The following is a 16,972-nucleotide window of genomic DNA, read 5'->3' as shown; positions in this document are numbered from 1 at the left end:
CAGCTGTTTACATGCCTAACTGATGTGGGACAAGTCTTGGTAAGTTTGTATTTTATCTCATTTGTGGATATCACCAAAAGAACGAGAAATCCAGTTTTCTGTGATAGCTGTTCTGTTGCGTAAAATGGAGTCAGGGTTTCTCTGAAGTAATAAGAAGTATACTCTCCGCCTTTCAGAGGTATTTAGCCTCAACTGTCTCTGTTTTGGTATTGTGCGCTTCTATTTTGCTATTTCCAGTGGGTTTATGGCTTTTCTTTATTCAATTTGCTGTTATAACTCTTGACTATTATGTTTCCTTTTTTTTTTTTTCAATAATCTCTGTTTGGTTGCTTAGAAAATAGACGAAATGAAAGGAAAAACTGGCATAATTTGGGAAATCGTGAGTGCTCGACTCCCTTGCTCTGTGTTTGGTCGCTTTTTAAGTAATTAGAAAAGATGAGAAAAATTGGCAACGCCTTGTTTCTACAATGCTGCTTTCTTTGAAGTAAAAACATTTATTAAGCGTATAGGGTTCAAAACCAGAATCAAAGGAAAGCGGTTAAAACTCGTACAAGGTTAAGTATTTTTTTCACGCACCTCCCTGCATTTTCTCGGCATCCAAACGATGGAGTTTCCTTGTGATGCTCTTTTCCACTATTGTCAGTCGGATAAGTTTTTACCAGAGTCTCCTAGTTCTGCTCTTTTCCCCTTAGCGTTGTACCATTTTATGCTTTTGTAAGGTTCAAGAATCAAATCCACTTGTTAGCTGGCGTTCGTTGTTTTTTTTTTTTTTTTTTGAGGCATTGATTTCTTCTCCTACTTTTTTTTTTCTCTCATATCTAACCCGTTATTAGATCGTGTTATTTACTTTTATTTGGTTTTCCAGTCTGTCTCTCTCATTGATATGTTAGGTGGAGGTGTACTTTGAGGGGAGTGTTGGTTGGGAGGGATTGGTGGGTATTGGGAGGTGTTGGGATTTTTATATATAATTTTATAGAGATGTTTTGTCCCAACAGTCCCGAACATCTGAAACAATCAAGGGTTGGAAGATGTTCCAACACCCCTGAACACCTCAAACGGGTAAACCCTGAGTTACAAAAAAACTAATAATGTTTTAAGTTAATGGAGAGGATGCGAAACAGGTGGAGCTTCTCGGATTTCTATTTTATATTACAGCAAATCTGGTATGAGTGTAGCTTTCCCCTGAAGAAGGTGGTAGACTTCTATTATCAATAAGATTTCTGTTCCAAACTAGAGCCTGTGGTAATCAGCCTGTGCCTATGGTAATCAACCCGTGTGTGTTTGTAATTTTGTAGATAGTCGTTGGAATTTAAGCTGTGTGCTGAACTCTCTGTTGCTTAACTGCATCTAAGTATATATATTTTCTAATGGGAATGGGAATGGGAATGGGAATTATGCATTCAACCTCTTCGTACTACTATTTATAGCCATGCTGATGCAGTGATGCTTGTGATAATGGGCCTCCCAAGCACTTGGGCAATAATAAGCCCAATTTTAGGCCCAGTAACATGGGCTCTCCGAATATCCACATTCCTAACCTAGCTAACAGGGCACCTGGTTCTGCCCAGTTTTTTTTCTTCTCTCAAGATCCATATTTCTTTGGTCCCTTTGCCAATGAAAACACGGGGATTGTGGAGGTCGTAGTCAAAGCCGAAACAGAAAAAAGAGGGATTGGATGCATTAAATACTCCTTGTTGACAAACCGGAACAGAAACCCTAGAAAACAGCTACCATTCCATTACGTTATCCCAACAATTAACTATTATTTGGAAACTGGAAAATTTCCCAAGACGAAGAACGAGTTATGGCAGGAGAACCTGTAATTTTTGACCCAGAAAAGGTAAGGGGAATAACTAAATTTGAATTACGAATATGGTAAAGCCACTTTCACTAACAAGTCTCCTGATAATATTGATTAATTTATCATTATGGGTTATGCTAATTAATCTTGCACGGAACCAATTAGCTTAAGTAGTAAAGGTTGGGAGTTTTCTTGATAATACCTATTTAATGGGAAAATTGGGAGACCATAACCATTACGGCATTACATATTCAGGCAAGGCAGTACTAGGCACAGCCCACTCCATTGTCAGGACAATATTGTTAAACGACTTGTTACCAGAGAGTATAAACAATAAATGGACGACTGTTGTCTGTGATATATTATATGACAAAGCTTGGGAGTCGCAGCTGGCCCTCTTTGATATGGGAAAGTCATGTATTCCTATTAGTTAAATGATATATTGCAATCTGACCTCAAAGTGAGCATATATATATATATATATATATATATATATATACACACACATATATTATATATGTATGTATGTATTGGTAGTTCGATTGTGGCATATATGCATATAATAGATGGAAGTCATAAGGTGAATCTGATTGAATAATTTCGTAAGTCAACCCAAAAAACAAAACTAACTAATATATAATGAGGTTCATCTCTATATACTTATGCGGAATATCTATCGGATCATCAACCTACATGCATACACTGTATTTGACCTACAAACTGGTAATCAATCATTGTCGATCGATGATTAATATGTAGTCATTAATTGTTGGTATATGTCCTCTATTCATGGATACATACATACACACATATGTCTATACATTTTGTGTATGCATATATATGAATATGATCCTATAACAGTTTGAAGTATATATTTCTGTCTATTTTATATATATATATATATATATGCAGTAAATTTTGAGGTTGCAAAGACTTTCAGTACTAATTAAGTATCTCCTTAAACCTTAACAAGTGCTGAATAACGATGTTTTCATGCTGACAAATTGGGGTACACAAGTACCTTTGGAGACCAAAACTTATGATTTGATCACCCCGAAATGTGCAAACATTATTTTGTATTTCATAAACGTAATGTGGATTGGCAATTTCTTTGGGTCAATTGACATACGTGTCATGTCAAAAGAATATTTGTTTAGTTCGGGAACATACAAATGCTGTAAGTAAACCTACTCTCTCTTACATATATATTAATCCTCATAAAAGGGTCGGAGGGACCAAGGCAGGACGATTGTTTACGACAAAATATACATATTTCTGCAAAATCGTAAGACCATGTATGAGAACTTCCATCCCTTACTCTCACTATGTACAACCAAGCCACTTCGTCCCTGCACATTATGTATAGGGGCGGATCCATGCTTAGCCTGAGCCCACCCTCACAATTTAAAAAAAAATATATCATATATATTACTAAATAACCAAATTTCAAATTATATCCATTTATTTAAAATTTTCTAATAGTTTTACAATAGGTATGGTTAATTACTAAATAATAATTATTGATTGATATGCACTCATACTAATACAAGTGAATAAATATTGATTGCTACACACTCATACATGAGATGATGATAGATGATTTCAACTCGATGTAAAATTATTTAGCATAGCTTAAATGATTGTTTATTCCAATCACTTTTTAGTATGTAGATTTTGATGTCTAATTTAAGTACTATATAGATATTTACTTAATTTAAAGATTATATAGATATTTACTTATTCTCGATTACTTTTCATTAATTGCCCTAAAAAAATTTCGGGGACGCTACCCCCGAACCCCCATCAACCTTCAACTCCCCTCTCATAAATTTCTACATGCAGTACTAACCAAGCTCCCCCTAAATCCATTTCCTAGATCCGCCCCTGATTATATATACACACACACATATGTTGGAGCTGAATAATTGAAATTAGAGTTTCATCTGTCATAATAATTAATTTGTCATTTGTTATATTGCAAGGTTTGACTCATCCAATGGAAGAGTTGGTGTGGAACCCTAGCTACTTGGATGGCCTTAAGAAGATTACTGACATATTATTAGTATTTATTTTACTTTTTGTTTGCTTTTGTCTTTTTGATATACCTAATCCATAGAAATATTCATTTGATTCCACATTTACTTTATATTAAAAATTGTCTTACTCTAAGGGCTACCAACAGAGATTCAGGAAGACAAAATTAAAAAAAAAAAAAACTATAAATAATAAATTCCAAATCTTAGTTAGTTTTCTTATAGGTGATGTATAATCACACCCTTAAATAAATATTAATAATAATTAACGAACTACACTTTGTATATTTCATTTATATTTATTGATTGTGTCATAAAAAAATTATTAAAAATAAACAATAATGCTAGAGATCCCGGTAATAACCATCCCAAAAGGGTGTGGCATGCATTGATTGAGTATGCTGACATCATAACAAAGGACTAATTGAAAACCGCATGCCATACACCAATGGGATGCTTATGGGATGATTACTATCTGAATCTCTAGCATTTTGAAAGCAAATCAAAGATCTGCAAATCATTGTTCATTTGGATATATAATTGTCTTGTTGTGGTCGTCATTTTCTTTGATTTGTGTGAATCTTCAATGAATTATTTGGCTTTATGTCAGCATATATTTTCTATAAATAGCCTATATAGTTAGTCATTGATATCGATCAAAGCCATAGTGTTCGATCGATTCATGTTGTTGATGATGACTGCCATGCATGAACGTTATCTATCTATAAATTATAAAGGTCTAATACTTTTGAAGGGCTTTTCTAACCCATGGACCAATGCATGTGTGGAGGGAATCCAACTCAGTAGCCGATGCTCCCGCCAAGCAAGGGGCTGCTAGACAAGACTTGTTTGTGGCATGACTTTGTGACTTGGACTAGTTGAGATGGTTTTTTTTTAGGATGGGTCTTTCTTTTTGGCCCGGGTTGTGGTTGTTTGGAGTGCCTAGCTCCTTTCTTAACTTCTTTCTTCGTCTGATGATGGTCTTCTCTCTCGGGATGGCCTGTTTTGTTGTGGTTTTTGTTCTTTATTCTCTTGTCTTCCTAATCAATAAAATCAGTTTGCTTATAAAAAAAATGAAGCATGTCACCAAAGAGACAGTACACTCGATTAGGTTGTTATAAAAGTATAATGATTTTTACTAGATTTTGGTTGTCTGATAATATACACTCGGAAAAATTCATATATATATATATATATTATTTTACTAGCTACTTCAACTACAACACTATATGACACCTAAGCCACTAATTGAAGTGATAAGAATGATGTGTATCATCCTGGTAAGTGATGATCAGGGTTAGAATCTCCTCCTCGTTTAAAAAAAAAAACTACAACTGTATATGTATGCATATATTCAAAAAAGAATCATCAAAATGTACGAAAAAGTAAGGAAATAAACGTATATATACAGTACTATATGTATCTATTAGGGCTTTTATTGTCCATATAGAAAGAAAACAATATGTGTTTAAGCAGCTTTGACAACCTTTTCTTTGCAGTTAGAGAGGACAGTCCTTGTTTTCGGAGTTGTTGGGAACCAAAAAGAGGGATAAAATTCGCAGGAAAGGGGGGAGAGGAGGGCGGTTTCAGGCGGGTCCCCACACACTCATTACCTTCTCTGAGCCGTTCGATCCTAACTAGCGGGTCCCACACCAGTCCCCACAGTGTAACAATCTGACTTTAATGTGACACGTGTAATATGGTCAAATGTCTTTCATGCTTCCCTGGTCGACAGCTGCCGGGTACTGTAATGAAAATTCTTGTACTGACAATTCTACCCCTATATTCGGTCAAGGTGAGAGACGACCACCCTCGAAGGTCTGTTGCGTCGCCGCCATCGCGTGCTACTCTCAGGGGTTGATCAGTAATTTGAAGTAAATTTTATTATTCTCAATTTTTTTATTGCTGCTTAATTAGATTTTAAGAAGACAACTAGAACAAGCGAAAATACGTGTAAAAGTAAAAGCTTTGCATTAAAATATCAAAGAGATCAAGCTCTCTAAAGCGACCCAAGGAGGGGCTTTTGGTCATTTGAGAGAGAGAAACTCGCACAAGGACGCCAACAAGCGGTTTTCTGACATATGTCTTGGGTGGTATTTTATTATTATCATGGATCCCATGGAAGAGAGAGTGGAAGAAATATTGGAAGACCGCATTATCTGGAAATTCGGTTTTCCAAAAAAAATTCGGTCAGTCTTATTTTTATTTTTATATATAAAGTAAAAGGGTTATTTTCTACAATTTGTATCTTTCCATTCAATTCCATCCTCCTTCTTTCTCCGCTCTCTCTCCTGATAAATTTGTCTTGAATTGAAGATGAAGGCGTAGAGATATGATTCCATGGGTTTCTCAATAGGTGTAGAGCAGGAAACCAAGCTAACCAGCAGTTTCATGGCCACGCACAATAAAGGTGCGGGAAATCACACAAGTCATAGTCAGCAGCTCGATCATCATCATCATCAACTGCAGCCACAATTACAAGATCATCACCAGATTCCGTATGGACCATATCAAACGATGCAACCATCGTCTTCAAACTCCGTCGTCCCGGGTGACTTCATGTAATTAATTAAAGTCCGACTTAGTTAATTATATATTATTATGATGTTAGTTTTCAATTTTAATGGTTTGTATTTGTGTTATGAGCTTCAGAAACAAAGAAAGTACGGGCACATACGATTTGGGAGAACTGGATCAAGCTCTTTTTCTCTACCTCGATGGGCAAGAAGACCACTCCACTACTACCACTCACGCCCAAGACCAGAGACGTACGCCACCCCTGACTCTCTCTCTCTCTCAAAGTACAGTCTTTGAGATCTTTTTTGTAATTGCTGTTTGGGTGATTCTGAGCAATTTCATGAAAAAGCATGTTCAACAGATTATATCTGCAGCAGCCCAGTACTACTACTTTCAGCTTTGACCAGATCCTTGAGAATTTAGATTAATTTTCATTTTTTAAAAAAGAAAAAGAAAAATCGCTCTCTCTCTCTCTCTCTTAATTTGTTGACTCTTTTTGTTTCTTGTTGTTTGGAGATTGGACCAAGACCTGCAACAAATGAACATTTGTGTGTGTGATTTAATTTGCAGAGAATTCTGGAATGAGACCTCCGACTTTGAACATTTTCCCGTCTGAACCTATGCACGTTGAACCACCTTCAACCAAGGTATATATCATGTATATATGTGCTTAGTTAATGAAGTTTGAAAGAATAAAAATTTTAATTATAATTTCTGACTTTGGTTTATTTAATTTGTATTTGGTAGGGTATTAGTACAGGATTAGTTTCTTCTGGGGCAAAAACTGGGGATTCCAAGAGACCATCACAGCCGTCCATGGAGTTAGCCAACGCAAGAACTAATGATCATCATCGTCATCCCACATCTGGAGCTACTCATGATCAGCCACCTAAATCTGCAGCCAAGGTATTTAATTCATGAAATTAAATAAAGGAAAAATCAATTGGTCTTCCTAGTCTCTGATTGCTTTGGTTCTATATATTGTCATGGTGGTGGCAGCGTGAAGGGAACCGTAAAGGTCCTACGTCGAGTTCAGAGCAGGAAGGACCAAAAACACCAGACCCTAAGGTCACCTAATTGGGTTCTCTTAATTTTTTTTTTTATAATTTATGTAACTTTTTTCATGCCTTGACCATTAGAATTTTGAATGGTTTTGTTTAATTGCCATGATTATAATTTGTTTGTAGACATTGCGGAGACTTGCTCAGAATAGAGAGGCGGCAAGAAAAAGCCGACTGAGGAAGAAGGTCAATCCCGCACCATAACTTAAATCATTACGAAAATGCTAATGATCCCAAGTGTTGTTTGTCATAGTAATCTCAAATGTTGATATGGATGCACATGATCTATGTAAAATCATGGGTCCCACATGTCCCAACTGATTCATATAAAATTATGTGCGTCTATTTCAATATTTTTAATAACTGGGATCAAAAACACTAAGATCCATATAATTACTATAGTCGGTACGTACTTCGAGGCTTATATAATTGAAGAGGAGTTTATGTTTACAGGCTTATGTTCAACAATTAGAGTCAAGTAGAATTAAGCTTACCCAATTAGAGCAGGAGCTACAAAGATCCAGAGCTCAAGTGAGATTTATGTCTCTGTACATGTGAATATTAATTTCTGTTTCTCACATATTCTTCAACTAAATTCATAATACTTAGTTCTTTCTTTGTAATTTTCTTCATTAGGGCTTGTTTTACGGTGGAGGACTAATGGGAGGAGACCAAGGAGTTCCTGTTGGCATAAACAATATTAGCTCAGGTTCTAATCTATATAATAATTATCCTATATATATATATATGTATATATATATAGCTACCTAATCCGATAAACTCTCACCTTTTATCCTCTTATTTTAATTCTATTGAAGAAAATAAAATAAATTATTATGTGCGTCTGTGTAGATGCTGCTGTATTTGACTTAGAGTACGGGAGATGGGTAGAGGAGCACCACCATCTCACATGCGAGTTGCGTGCAGCAGTACAGGAACATCTACCAGAGAACGAACTCCAGCTCTTTGTGGACAATGTGTTAACACACTATGACGAGATGATGAACCTTAAATCCATGGTCGCCAAAACTGATGTCTTTCATCTGGTTTCCGGCACGTGGAAGACTCCCGCCGAGCGTTGCTTCCTGTGGTTGGGCGGTTTCCGGCCATCCGAGCTTATCAAGGTACCATATATATACCTGCGCCATAACGAACATAGCCAATATATCACATATATATTTGAGAAGAAAATGACGAAAGAATTAGGTCTAGCTAACCCTACAGTACGTTTTATCGTTATATATATGTATTAGCAAGGAAAACTTTCACAACCACGGGGTGATAGCTCAATTAGTTATTATCTCGATGTTAGGCGTTCTATATGTGCAGGCGTCCTGCATTCGAAACTCTCTAAAGTATTTTATCAATGGTACCCTATCGTGGACTAGCTTGGTCCTATCTATGGGGCTTATATGCATGGGGTTCGATCCAATCTTAACTGTCGCTAGGGTACTAGCTACATGTTGACTTTACGGCCTAAGTTTAGGTTGTCCTTGAAGGGCACGTTGGCCGGGTTGCTCTCGATTAACAAAACAAACTTTCACCATGTACGTGGTTCAAGAGTTATATAAGTAAATGATGAGATGGTGCACGAGATGGTTGTACACATAGGAAGTTATCATTATTATTGCATGGACAAACTTGTCGGTGGACCAGGCAGAATAGGTATGAAGACAACATAGATGTTGAAATATCAATGAATGACGAAAGGCATCGTGCATGGTTTTCCACTAAAAGGGAGAGTTGGGTTTCATTCCTATAAAGCCATGTCTGTTACTTACACTTATGGAAATTCATGCTTCATAAACACTGTATGAAAATTGAAAAGGAACCAACTGCATCTGCACGGGTCTAATGAAAACAAAGGTTTTGTTCTTAGTTTCATATATATATATATATATTTCTTCCTCTGGCTTCTACTACATAAATAATTTAATTAACTAATTAAAATTATTTGGTATTGTACAGATAATACTGAGTCAAATAGAGCCTTTGACTGAGCAACAAATATTGGGTATATGTGGATTGCAACAATCAACACAGGAGGCTGAGGAAGCACTCTCGCAAGGGCTTGAAGCACTAAACCAATCTTTCTCGGACACCTTAACTTCTGATTCATTAAGTTGTCCTCGTAACATGGCAAACTACATGGGACAGATGACTATCGCCATGAACAAACTCTCTACACTTGAAGCTTTTGTCAGACAGGTACGTACGATCCGATCCGATCTATGCATAGAAACATTTTTCCTTTTCGGGTACGTACGCGAAGGTTTTGTTCTTATGTATGGCTGTGTGGGGTCCACATGGTATATATATAAATATATAGTATTTTTAGCCAAACTTAGGAGCTAAGACAAATATATATCTATGAGGCCCATATGTCTATGATGTCACGGTCATAACCATTCGACTAAAGACACTTTGTAGACCACTGCGATCAATAATTCCTATTGGTTGCTCTTATGTCAAGATAGTCACGACTCACGAGGATGAAAGAAGGAAAAACTTGGAATTAAAAGGTTAGTGATTTGAGGATTTTAGGGTGAGGTGGGGCAAAAGATTATAATGCACGGATCTACATTTTGAAAGCACAGACATCTTGACTTAGAAATTAACTGGATTATTACAAAGTTTCAATCATTTTGAATATTTTTCTGGAGACTAACAAGTGACAAAGTCAACTGGAATCAAAAACATTAACCAACCATGAACCTGAACCCTAGGAAGTCATGGCACACCATGACAATAATGACCTGATTACTTTCTTCTATATTCAATAGAATTGCCACAATAAGTTGACTTATAATGCTTCTTTAACTTCCCTTTTTGGTATAATTAAAACATCACATCTTCAACCCTACACACACACACACATATATACATATTCTGCACGACTATCTGAAATTATTGAATTATTGATGGTGACTCAACATTTTAATTCTACGGCATTGTGTTTGATTATTTAATTTGCTTCCGCCGACCTTTTAAATCCGTTTTTTTCATAACCTAAACCGTTTTAAATTCTTAATTTTCACCAGAAAACATAACCTAATCGTTGATTTTTGTTATCAAGGTTTCATATTTTCCCCTCATTTTTCATATATATAACTTTTATAATCTATGTCCAAATCAAATCAAATCATATGCATACACACACACGCAATATATATATATATATATATTTATATATATATTTATTTATTTACATATAATTTGTAAAGTCTTGACACTTACAGGCAGATAGTCTGAGGCACCAGACCATTCACCGGCTGCATCAACTTCTAACAACGCGTCAAGCCGCACGGTGTTTGCTCGCGATCGCCGAGTACTTCCACCGCCTCCGTGCCCTCAGCTCTCTCTGGTTGTCTCGCCCAAGACAAGATTAATAGAACATAGCTAAATTTAGCACTCTAAAAGTACGCACCCTTCAAACTATTAATGTGTACGTACTTTCTCTTTAATTAATTAATTACCTCTCTTTTATGGCCCAGGGATGTATAGACTATAGATCGACAAATTACAGTTTTAAATTGGAAGCACCAGGAAATTTCCATCCCCCACCCCCCTCTCTCTCAATATATATATCTCCCTGTTGTCAAATTCTTTTCTTGGTTTTATAAATTCAAAAGGAGCAATGATTTTTGCTGCTATTTCTGACCGAGAAGATGAAGAAGAAGAAGACGAGGAAGAGGAAAAGTTGAATTTTCTGTGTTTTGTTGTATAGAGACAAAAAAATAGTTTGTTGTAAGAGAGAATGGAGAAGCCAGGTGCTGAAATTTAGACGTCCATTTCAGGAGCCACTGTCCATTCGGCCTTTTCGTGTTTGCTGCTGCATGCATGCATGCATGCTTTTTAGCTCGTGGGTCGTGGCCTTGCATGGAATAGAACTAAAAAAGACAAAAAAGATGACAAATTTAAGGCCCAATAAGAGTGTGTAATAACTATTGTGCCAGATTAATAAACTAAGCCAGCTTAATTGATCACTGTTAGTCTGTTACTTTGCTAATTAGTCAGGCCTAATTATTGTGAATCCACTGGGCCTAACGGAAAGTTCTTCGAGGCCCAGGGTAAACTAAACAGCATGCGAAACGGCAATTGGGCCTAACCACATACGCATTAGAGGGAAGAGGGGCTGAGGGAGCAGTGTTCACTGTTCAATAAGGAAATGGCAGCGCCAGTCGAGGTCGAAGGCATACCATCAGAGGGCCAAAAACGATGGCGTTTTTCCTCGTCACGGTCCGAGTACGGAGGCATTTACTGGCTCCTCAACAAGCGTAAGCAGAGGCCGACGAAGCTTAGGTTTATGTCCTCTGCAAAAAAAATTCTTCTTTTTGATTTTGTGAATAATATATTCTTTTATTCCTTTTCTGACGTATATTTGATTTTTTTGTGGGGGGACTATTGATCCTGGGACATTGCTGATTTTCTTCGCTGGGAGGTTTAAGGGGAAGAGACTTTCCTTGAAACAGCTTCCGTCCGGGTTGCTCTGAGTTTACTGGTGAGTGTCTATTTATATTGTAGTTGAATATGAATTCGTTATTATTTGCCATTGTCCATGGATTGTTTTTTCCTATCTAAAAGTGTACCATTGGTATATTCCCAAATATGAAATCTGAATGGCCCCAATTTGGTTGCACTAACTCCACTTATACAATGATTATTTATGATCCCATTGTAATGCATCCCATTGATCTGCTGCTATCATAGCGGTTGCCCTAAATCCTTATAGTTCCGTTTCTTAAATGCTTCCCACTTATGAATTTATGCTAACAATGTTCCCAGAAGTGTTTATCTATTGATGATCCTGGTTTTTGTTTATTTTTTCTTCTTGTGTGGTATATGGAAAACTGAAAATTTGTGTGCAGAACTTTCGTGCCTTCTGCTCTTCATATTGAAGCGGCAAAGATAAACACATTTCTCCATGTTAATTTCCTTTTCTATTTGTGGTGGGTTTTAGGAGGATTTATTTTCTGGATATCACGCAATACATGTTTTACCATAAAGAGTTGACAACAGTATGAGGATGTTCTCTATCAAACCCATTTTTTAGTTTAATTTCCCCTGTATATAAATACTATTGTAATGAAATTTAATGGGGAAAATATATACCCATTGGTGGATTTTGTCACTGGTTATATCCACTTGCCTTTGTATCCATCTGTCTTACTTATTTTTGGGGCCAGGATGATGTATTTTGCGTTGAGTATTTGAATATTTGTTGGCTTGTCCATACAGGACCATATATGAATGTGATCGATAGTGTTCCACCAAGACGTGTAGACCAATCCTATGTTATTGGAACTTCCACCAAAGTTGATATAAGGTGGCTGGAGAGTTTTTTGGTTCTGAGAAAAAGGTTAGTGTGATCCTTTATTTTGCAAAGTAGTCATCTTCCTTGTGGTCATGCACTGATCACATTAATTCTGTACAAAAAAGTTCTCAACCTATTAAGTTTATAGGAAAAGTAGCTCCCAGGCCATGAGTGAAGAAAGATGACCAGAAGGCTGTTGATGCACCACTACTAAAATCCATCGAAGGAGTGCCAGACTTAAAGACCTACCTGGTTGCAAGATTTTCCCTCAAGTCAGGCATGAAACCTCACACTCTTGTCTTCTAGGGGGCGTTCATTCCACTTTTTATTTGTTTTATGCTATAATTGTTTTGGTTTATATTCTCACGTGGTTACATAGCAGACATTTCATGAGTTGAACACAATTTCCATTTTATTGGCCTATTTATGCAAGCAATTTATTTTTCCTACTGTGAGGGTGTTAGTCTACTGATATTAATTCCCATTTGAGCTTACCTTTTTATTCTGAGGAGTCTTAGAAAAATCATAGAATTAATCATTTTCTGCTCTCCCACCATTCCTGGATCATAATTCTGCAAGTTGCAAGGCACCTTACAAATCACACTAATTCCTATTTGAGGAGCAGAAAAAAAAGAGGAAAAAAAAGAAGCTAACAAGAATTAAAAGCTAATAGTGAAAGCACCTGACTTCACAAACAAACTTGATTCTCCTATTTGCAGCCTTGCAATATCTCCATGCGAATTAACTAAAATTCAATCTAGAAAAAAAAGGAATGAAGAGAACGGTAAATTCTATTGAAAAGGCTCTTAAGCAGACAATAGGATGAAATACAGAACCCAATTTCTATGTTGTCAAAGCATGCTATCAGCACGCGAAGGCAATCTCCTGAAGAAGTTGCTGGATACTGATGGCAGCTTACTTCGAAATCTAGGATGTCGTAGCCAAAATATACCTGCAAGTAGTGCGACCATCTTAAAGGGTGTTATGTAGAGCACCACGGCAGCAATAAGGCAGAAAACTATATAGAGGCTGGTTGCTCTTGGGTCTCTCCAACTGAGCAAAGCCTGAAATCTTTCCCCCTGTGTTGCTATGTCTCCTACAACCGTCTGGATCCTTCCAGCCACACTTCTAAGTCTATCATACCTCATGCGTATGACATCTTGAGACTTAGAAGTTGGAAAAGTGTCAATTTCCTCATCCATTTCATCCGGGTGAACAGCTTCTGCCCATGATAGTTTGGTGTCCATGTAAGGAGGAAGCCTTGGTCGGGACCGGTAATTCCATATTCCGATCGAAAACATGTACAGGGAAATAGTTGGGAGGATCAGTTCTGGGTAGCATATCAGTATGAAAAATAGGATGTGAACCAAGATGGAAGTGACTGGATTCTTCCAGTAACGAACATCACCGAGCCACTTGCTCATGGAAATTGCACCCGAAAACAGTGACACGATTCTAAAGAAGTTAGCTTTGCTTCTTCTCATGCTCCACATGTGGGAGTCCACATCGAGCATGTACTCCACAACCTCTTTCCTTAGTGATGGCTCTGCACGGCCAAGTCTGACTGCTACGATATTCATGGCCTGATACCTCAAACTATCTAACTGGTTCACTGTGAAAGGATGCAGATAATGCATCTTTGGTAGCAAGGGATGACCATACAAATATATTATATTTGCTAGAGATAGGCAAGTGAATCGAATTGCTAAATGGAGTTCTCCCATCTTCTTCAACCCAGATGATTGTAGAACGAGAAGTGGGTAAGAATTTGTGTATATCCGGTCAGTTTCTAGGGTGGATAGTCTGATTCTTACCTTTCCAATTCTCGAGTCATTGCGAGCTCCACCACCTGAAGCCAGTTTCTCAGTTCCTCTCAAGTGACAGTTGTCAAAAACTCCCAACGTGATCACCGTACAAGGGTCGTAGACCTCCCATGTGTATTGTTCATTCCATTTAGGATTGAAGCTTTCCATGATTGTTCTGGTTCGGACCCACTTCAGCCCATACTTAGCTACACAGTAGGTATCTGTGGTTCCTTTTCCGTCATTTGTTTTCATAGGAAGGAGTCCTTGAGCACTTAGGATACCCACTTCAAGGACCCCAATCGGCTGCTTCCATAGCTGCCTAGCAGTAGGCCGTACATCGCTTATGTACATTGTTGATTCATCTAACACATGGTATCCGCCCTCGAGACATACTCTCAGATGGATCCTGGTTGAAAACTTCAGTTCGTGCCTCTTGTCTGCTTCCAAAATGCCAAATCCAAATTTTTCGAGGTTGAACCATCTAGAATGAACAGGTCGATGATCTAGACGCCTTTCAAAAATGTGAAGTGGTAAGATGATCCTACCCAAGACTTCATCTTTTGCATTACTCGCTTTACCTTCAACTGTAAGTACCAGTTGTTCCTCGAAAGGCTCTGCTGCTACAAAGAGTAGGTCTTCGTTCCACATTGGGTTGATTGTTCGGGTTGGACATAGCTTTGTTTTAAGTATCTGGTTTCCAACTTGAGCCTTTACAAAAGCCTGAGGCAATTGGCTTTTGTCATCTGACTCTAAATCCTGGGCTTCAATCACATTAACTCTCAGATACCACAGCTTTGGCGAGACATAAACTTTTGACCTTATATTGAAAACTCCTTCTCCCTTAACCGAAGCAGCATCTGAGTGCCAAGCCTCCGGAAAGGCTTCATCAGCTTGTGTTCCCATCCAAACCGCAAGCATGACCTCCCCTTTCACCTTTCTCTCCCCGCGTCTGTCCTCTAGTCGATACCACTGAGGTGCCAAAGGGCTATCTGGCGGAACTCTTGTCGGCACTTCATTCATGTCAAAGACCACCTTCCCAATGTAATCATCTCTTCCAACCATTTCCCTGTCTCTCACAAACACTTCCAGAACGGAAGACTGGATTTTCTCTTTTGAGAATGCAAAGACCTCGTTCCATTCAGGGTTGATTTTCTTCTGGTAGTGCTTTGTCGTTCCTTTATAGTTCCCAAGCTTCACTTCAATATATGGATCACAGCTTCCGCTTAACGGGTTAGTCGGTAGATCTTTGGCCTTCACAACTCGAACAAAGAGATGAAACATCTGCTCAACAAGATCATAGGTGCTTGTAGCTCTTTCGCTGCTGATCCATCCACCTCCACCACGCACTGCTCCATGTGGCCATCTTTCTCCAAGCTGGGGCTTTGTATCCTTCAATTTGAACTCCTCTTGGTGGTGAGGAGCAGATAATGGATTCATTGGCGTGAGATTGAAGAGAACCCTGACACTTGTTCCGCAGGAATTCCTTTGTTGCACCAGAAGTAACTACTGTTTATCTCCTGGTTCACAGAAATCTTCGGCGTTCCTCAATTTCTGCCTTCTCCTTTTTTGGCATTGCACGCCACTGGAGTCGGCATCTGCAATGGAGGTAAATTTTTTACAGTTCTTGCAGCACTGATCGCATCTTCATCTTGTTATCAAGTTTAAATTATAAGCACCTAATGCTTCCACTAACAGCCTTTTATCATCTTTTCAGTTGCTTTGATACGCAGCGGAACATGATTCTTAAAGAAAAGGATGATAGAAAAGAATGATCATGGTTGTGACACAGAGCAAATGCTTGCATGGACAGGAGAATGAATATAAATGAAGGAGAGTAATTCAGAAGCCACTTGTTTCTTTATATTGTTTGGTATCTTTGGATGCCCAGTGAACACTAGTGGCAAAGTTGCTGAAATTCAAAAAGATGACTAATGTCCCTCTTGAGAGGACAAATATAGTCTTTTTGAACATAAAACAGGGATGACTTAGTGCACCTTCACTTTCCCAGATTCTTTCAGCTTTCAGGGAAAATACCCTGTTGCCCTCTCCCTTATTACCTCAATTTTTTTATTTTTTTTGACACTGATGAGCCAATGGTCATTTTTGTAACTTTCATCTTGGCAGCATCATTTGGGCTGGCTTTTGTGTGTTATATAACTTTCTTCTTTCTGCACCAGATCTATAATGTGAAGGAAAGCAAGCAGAACAGATAATAAAGAGACGTAAAGCAGTGTGTAGTGGACTTGAGAGAAAAAAAGCAAAAGCAAAAGACAAAGCTGAACTTTGCCGCATAAAATGTGCTTTGGTTAAATATTCTTCCATCTTTTTTAGTCGTCTTTCATTTATTACTAATATTCTTAACCATGGAACCCTGTCGTGTCTAACGTTTGTTATGGTTGGGTTGACTACTTGACTTAAAGAACCCCTTTAATAGGATTCGT

At 37.8% G+C, this 16,972-nt stretch overlaps 2 protein-coding genes and 1 long non-coding RNA gene across 3 annotated transcripts; 2 read left to right on the top strand and 1 right to left on the bottom strand.

Annotated features, from left to right (window-relative positions):
- Positions 1-5,914: 5,914 nt before the first annotated feature.
- Positions 5,915-10,975, top strand: LOC119989773 (bZIP transcription factor TGA10-like). The gene is made up of 12 exons (XM_038835472.1): positions 5,915-6,023; positions 6,191-6,395; positions 6,487-6,602; positions 6,922-6,998; positions 7,099-7,257; positions 7,351-7,419; positions 7,539-7,598; positions 7,866-7,943; positions 8,049-8,121; positions 8,265-8,536; positions 9,381-9,620; positions 10,652-10,975. The coding sequence occupies exons 2-12, from the start codon at positions 6,226-6,228 to the stop codon at positions 10,799-10,801; spliced, it is 1,464 nt and encodes a 487-aa protein (XP_038691400.1). The 5' UTR covers positions 5,915-6,023; positions 6,191-6,225; the 3' UTR covers positions 10,802-10,975.
- A 600-nt stretch (positions 10,976-11,575) lies between these two features.
- Positions 11,576-13,174, top strand: LOC119994121. Its single transcript, XR_005466793.1, has 3 exons — positions 11,576-11,913; positions 12,651-12,771; positions 12,875-13,174. It is a non-coding gene; the product is annotated as an uncharacterized LOC119994121 (long non-coding RNA).
- A 325-nt stretch (positions 13,175-13,499) lies between these two features.
- Positions 13,500-16,053, bottom strand: LOC119994068 (FT-interacting protein 1). The gene has a single exon (XM_038841201.1). It carries the CDS (start codon positions 15,966-15,968, stop codon positions 13,578-13,580), a length of 2,391 nt encoding a protein of 796 aa, XP_038697129.1. The 5' UTR covers positions 15,969-16,053; the 3' UTR covers positions 13,500-13,577.
- Between the last annotated feature and the right edge of the window lie 919 nt (positions 16,054-16,972).

This window comes from Tripterygium wilfordii, chromosome 3 (assembly GCF_013401445.1).
Source record: "Tripterygium wilfordii isolate XIE 37 chromosome 3, ASM1340144v1, whole genome shotgun sequence".
NCBI classification, from domain to species: Eukaryota; Viridiplantae; Streptophyta; class Magnoliopsida; order Celastrales; family Celastraceae; genus Tripterygium; species Tripterygium wilfordii.
The sequence above is the reverse complement of the archived record's forward strand: the minus strand, read 5'-3'. Positions and strand labels throughout refer to the sequence as shown.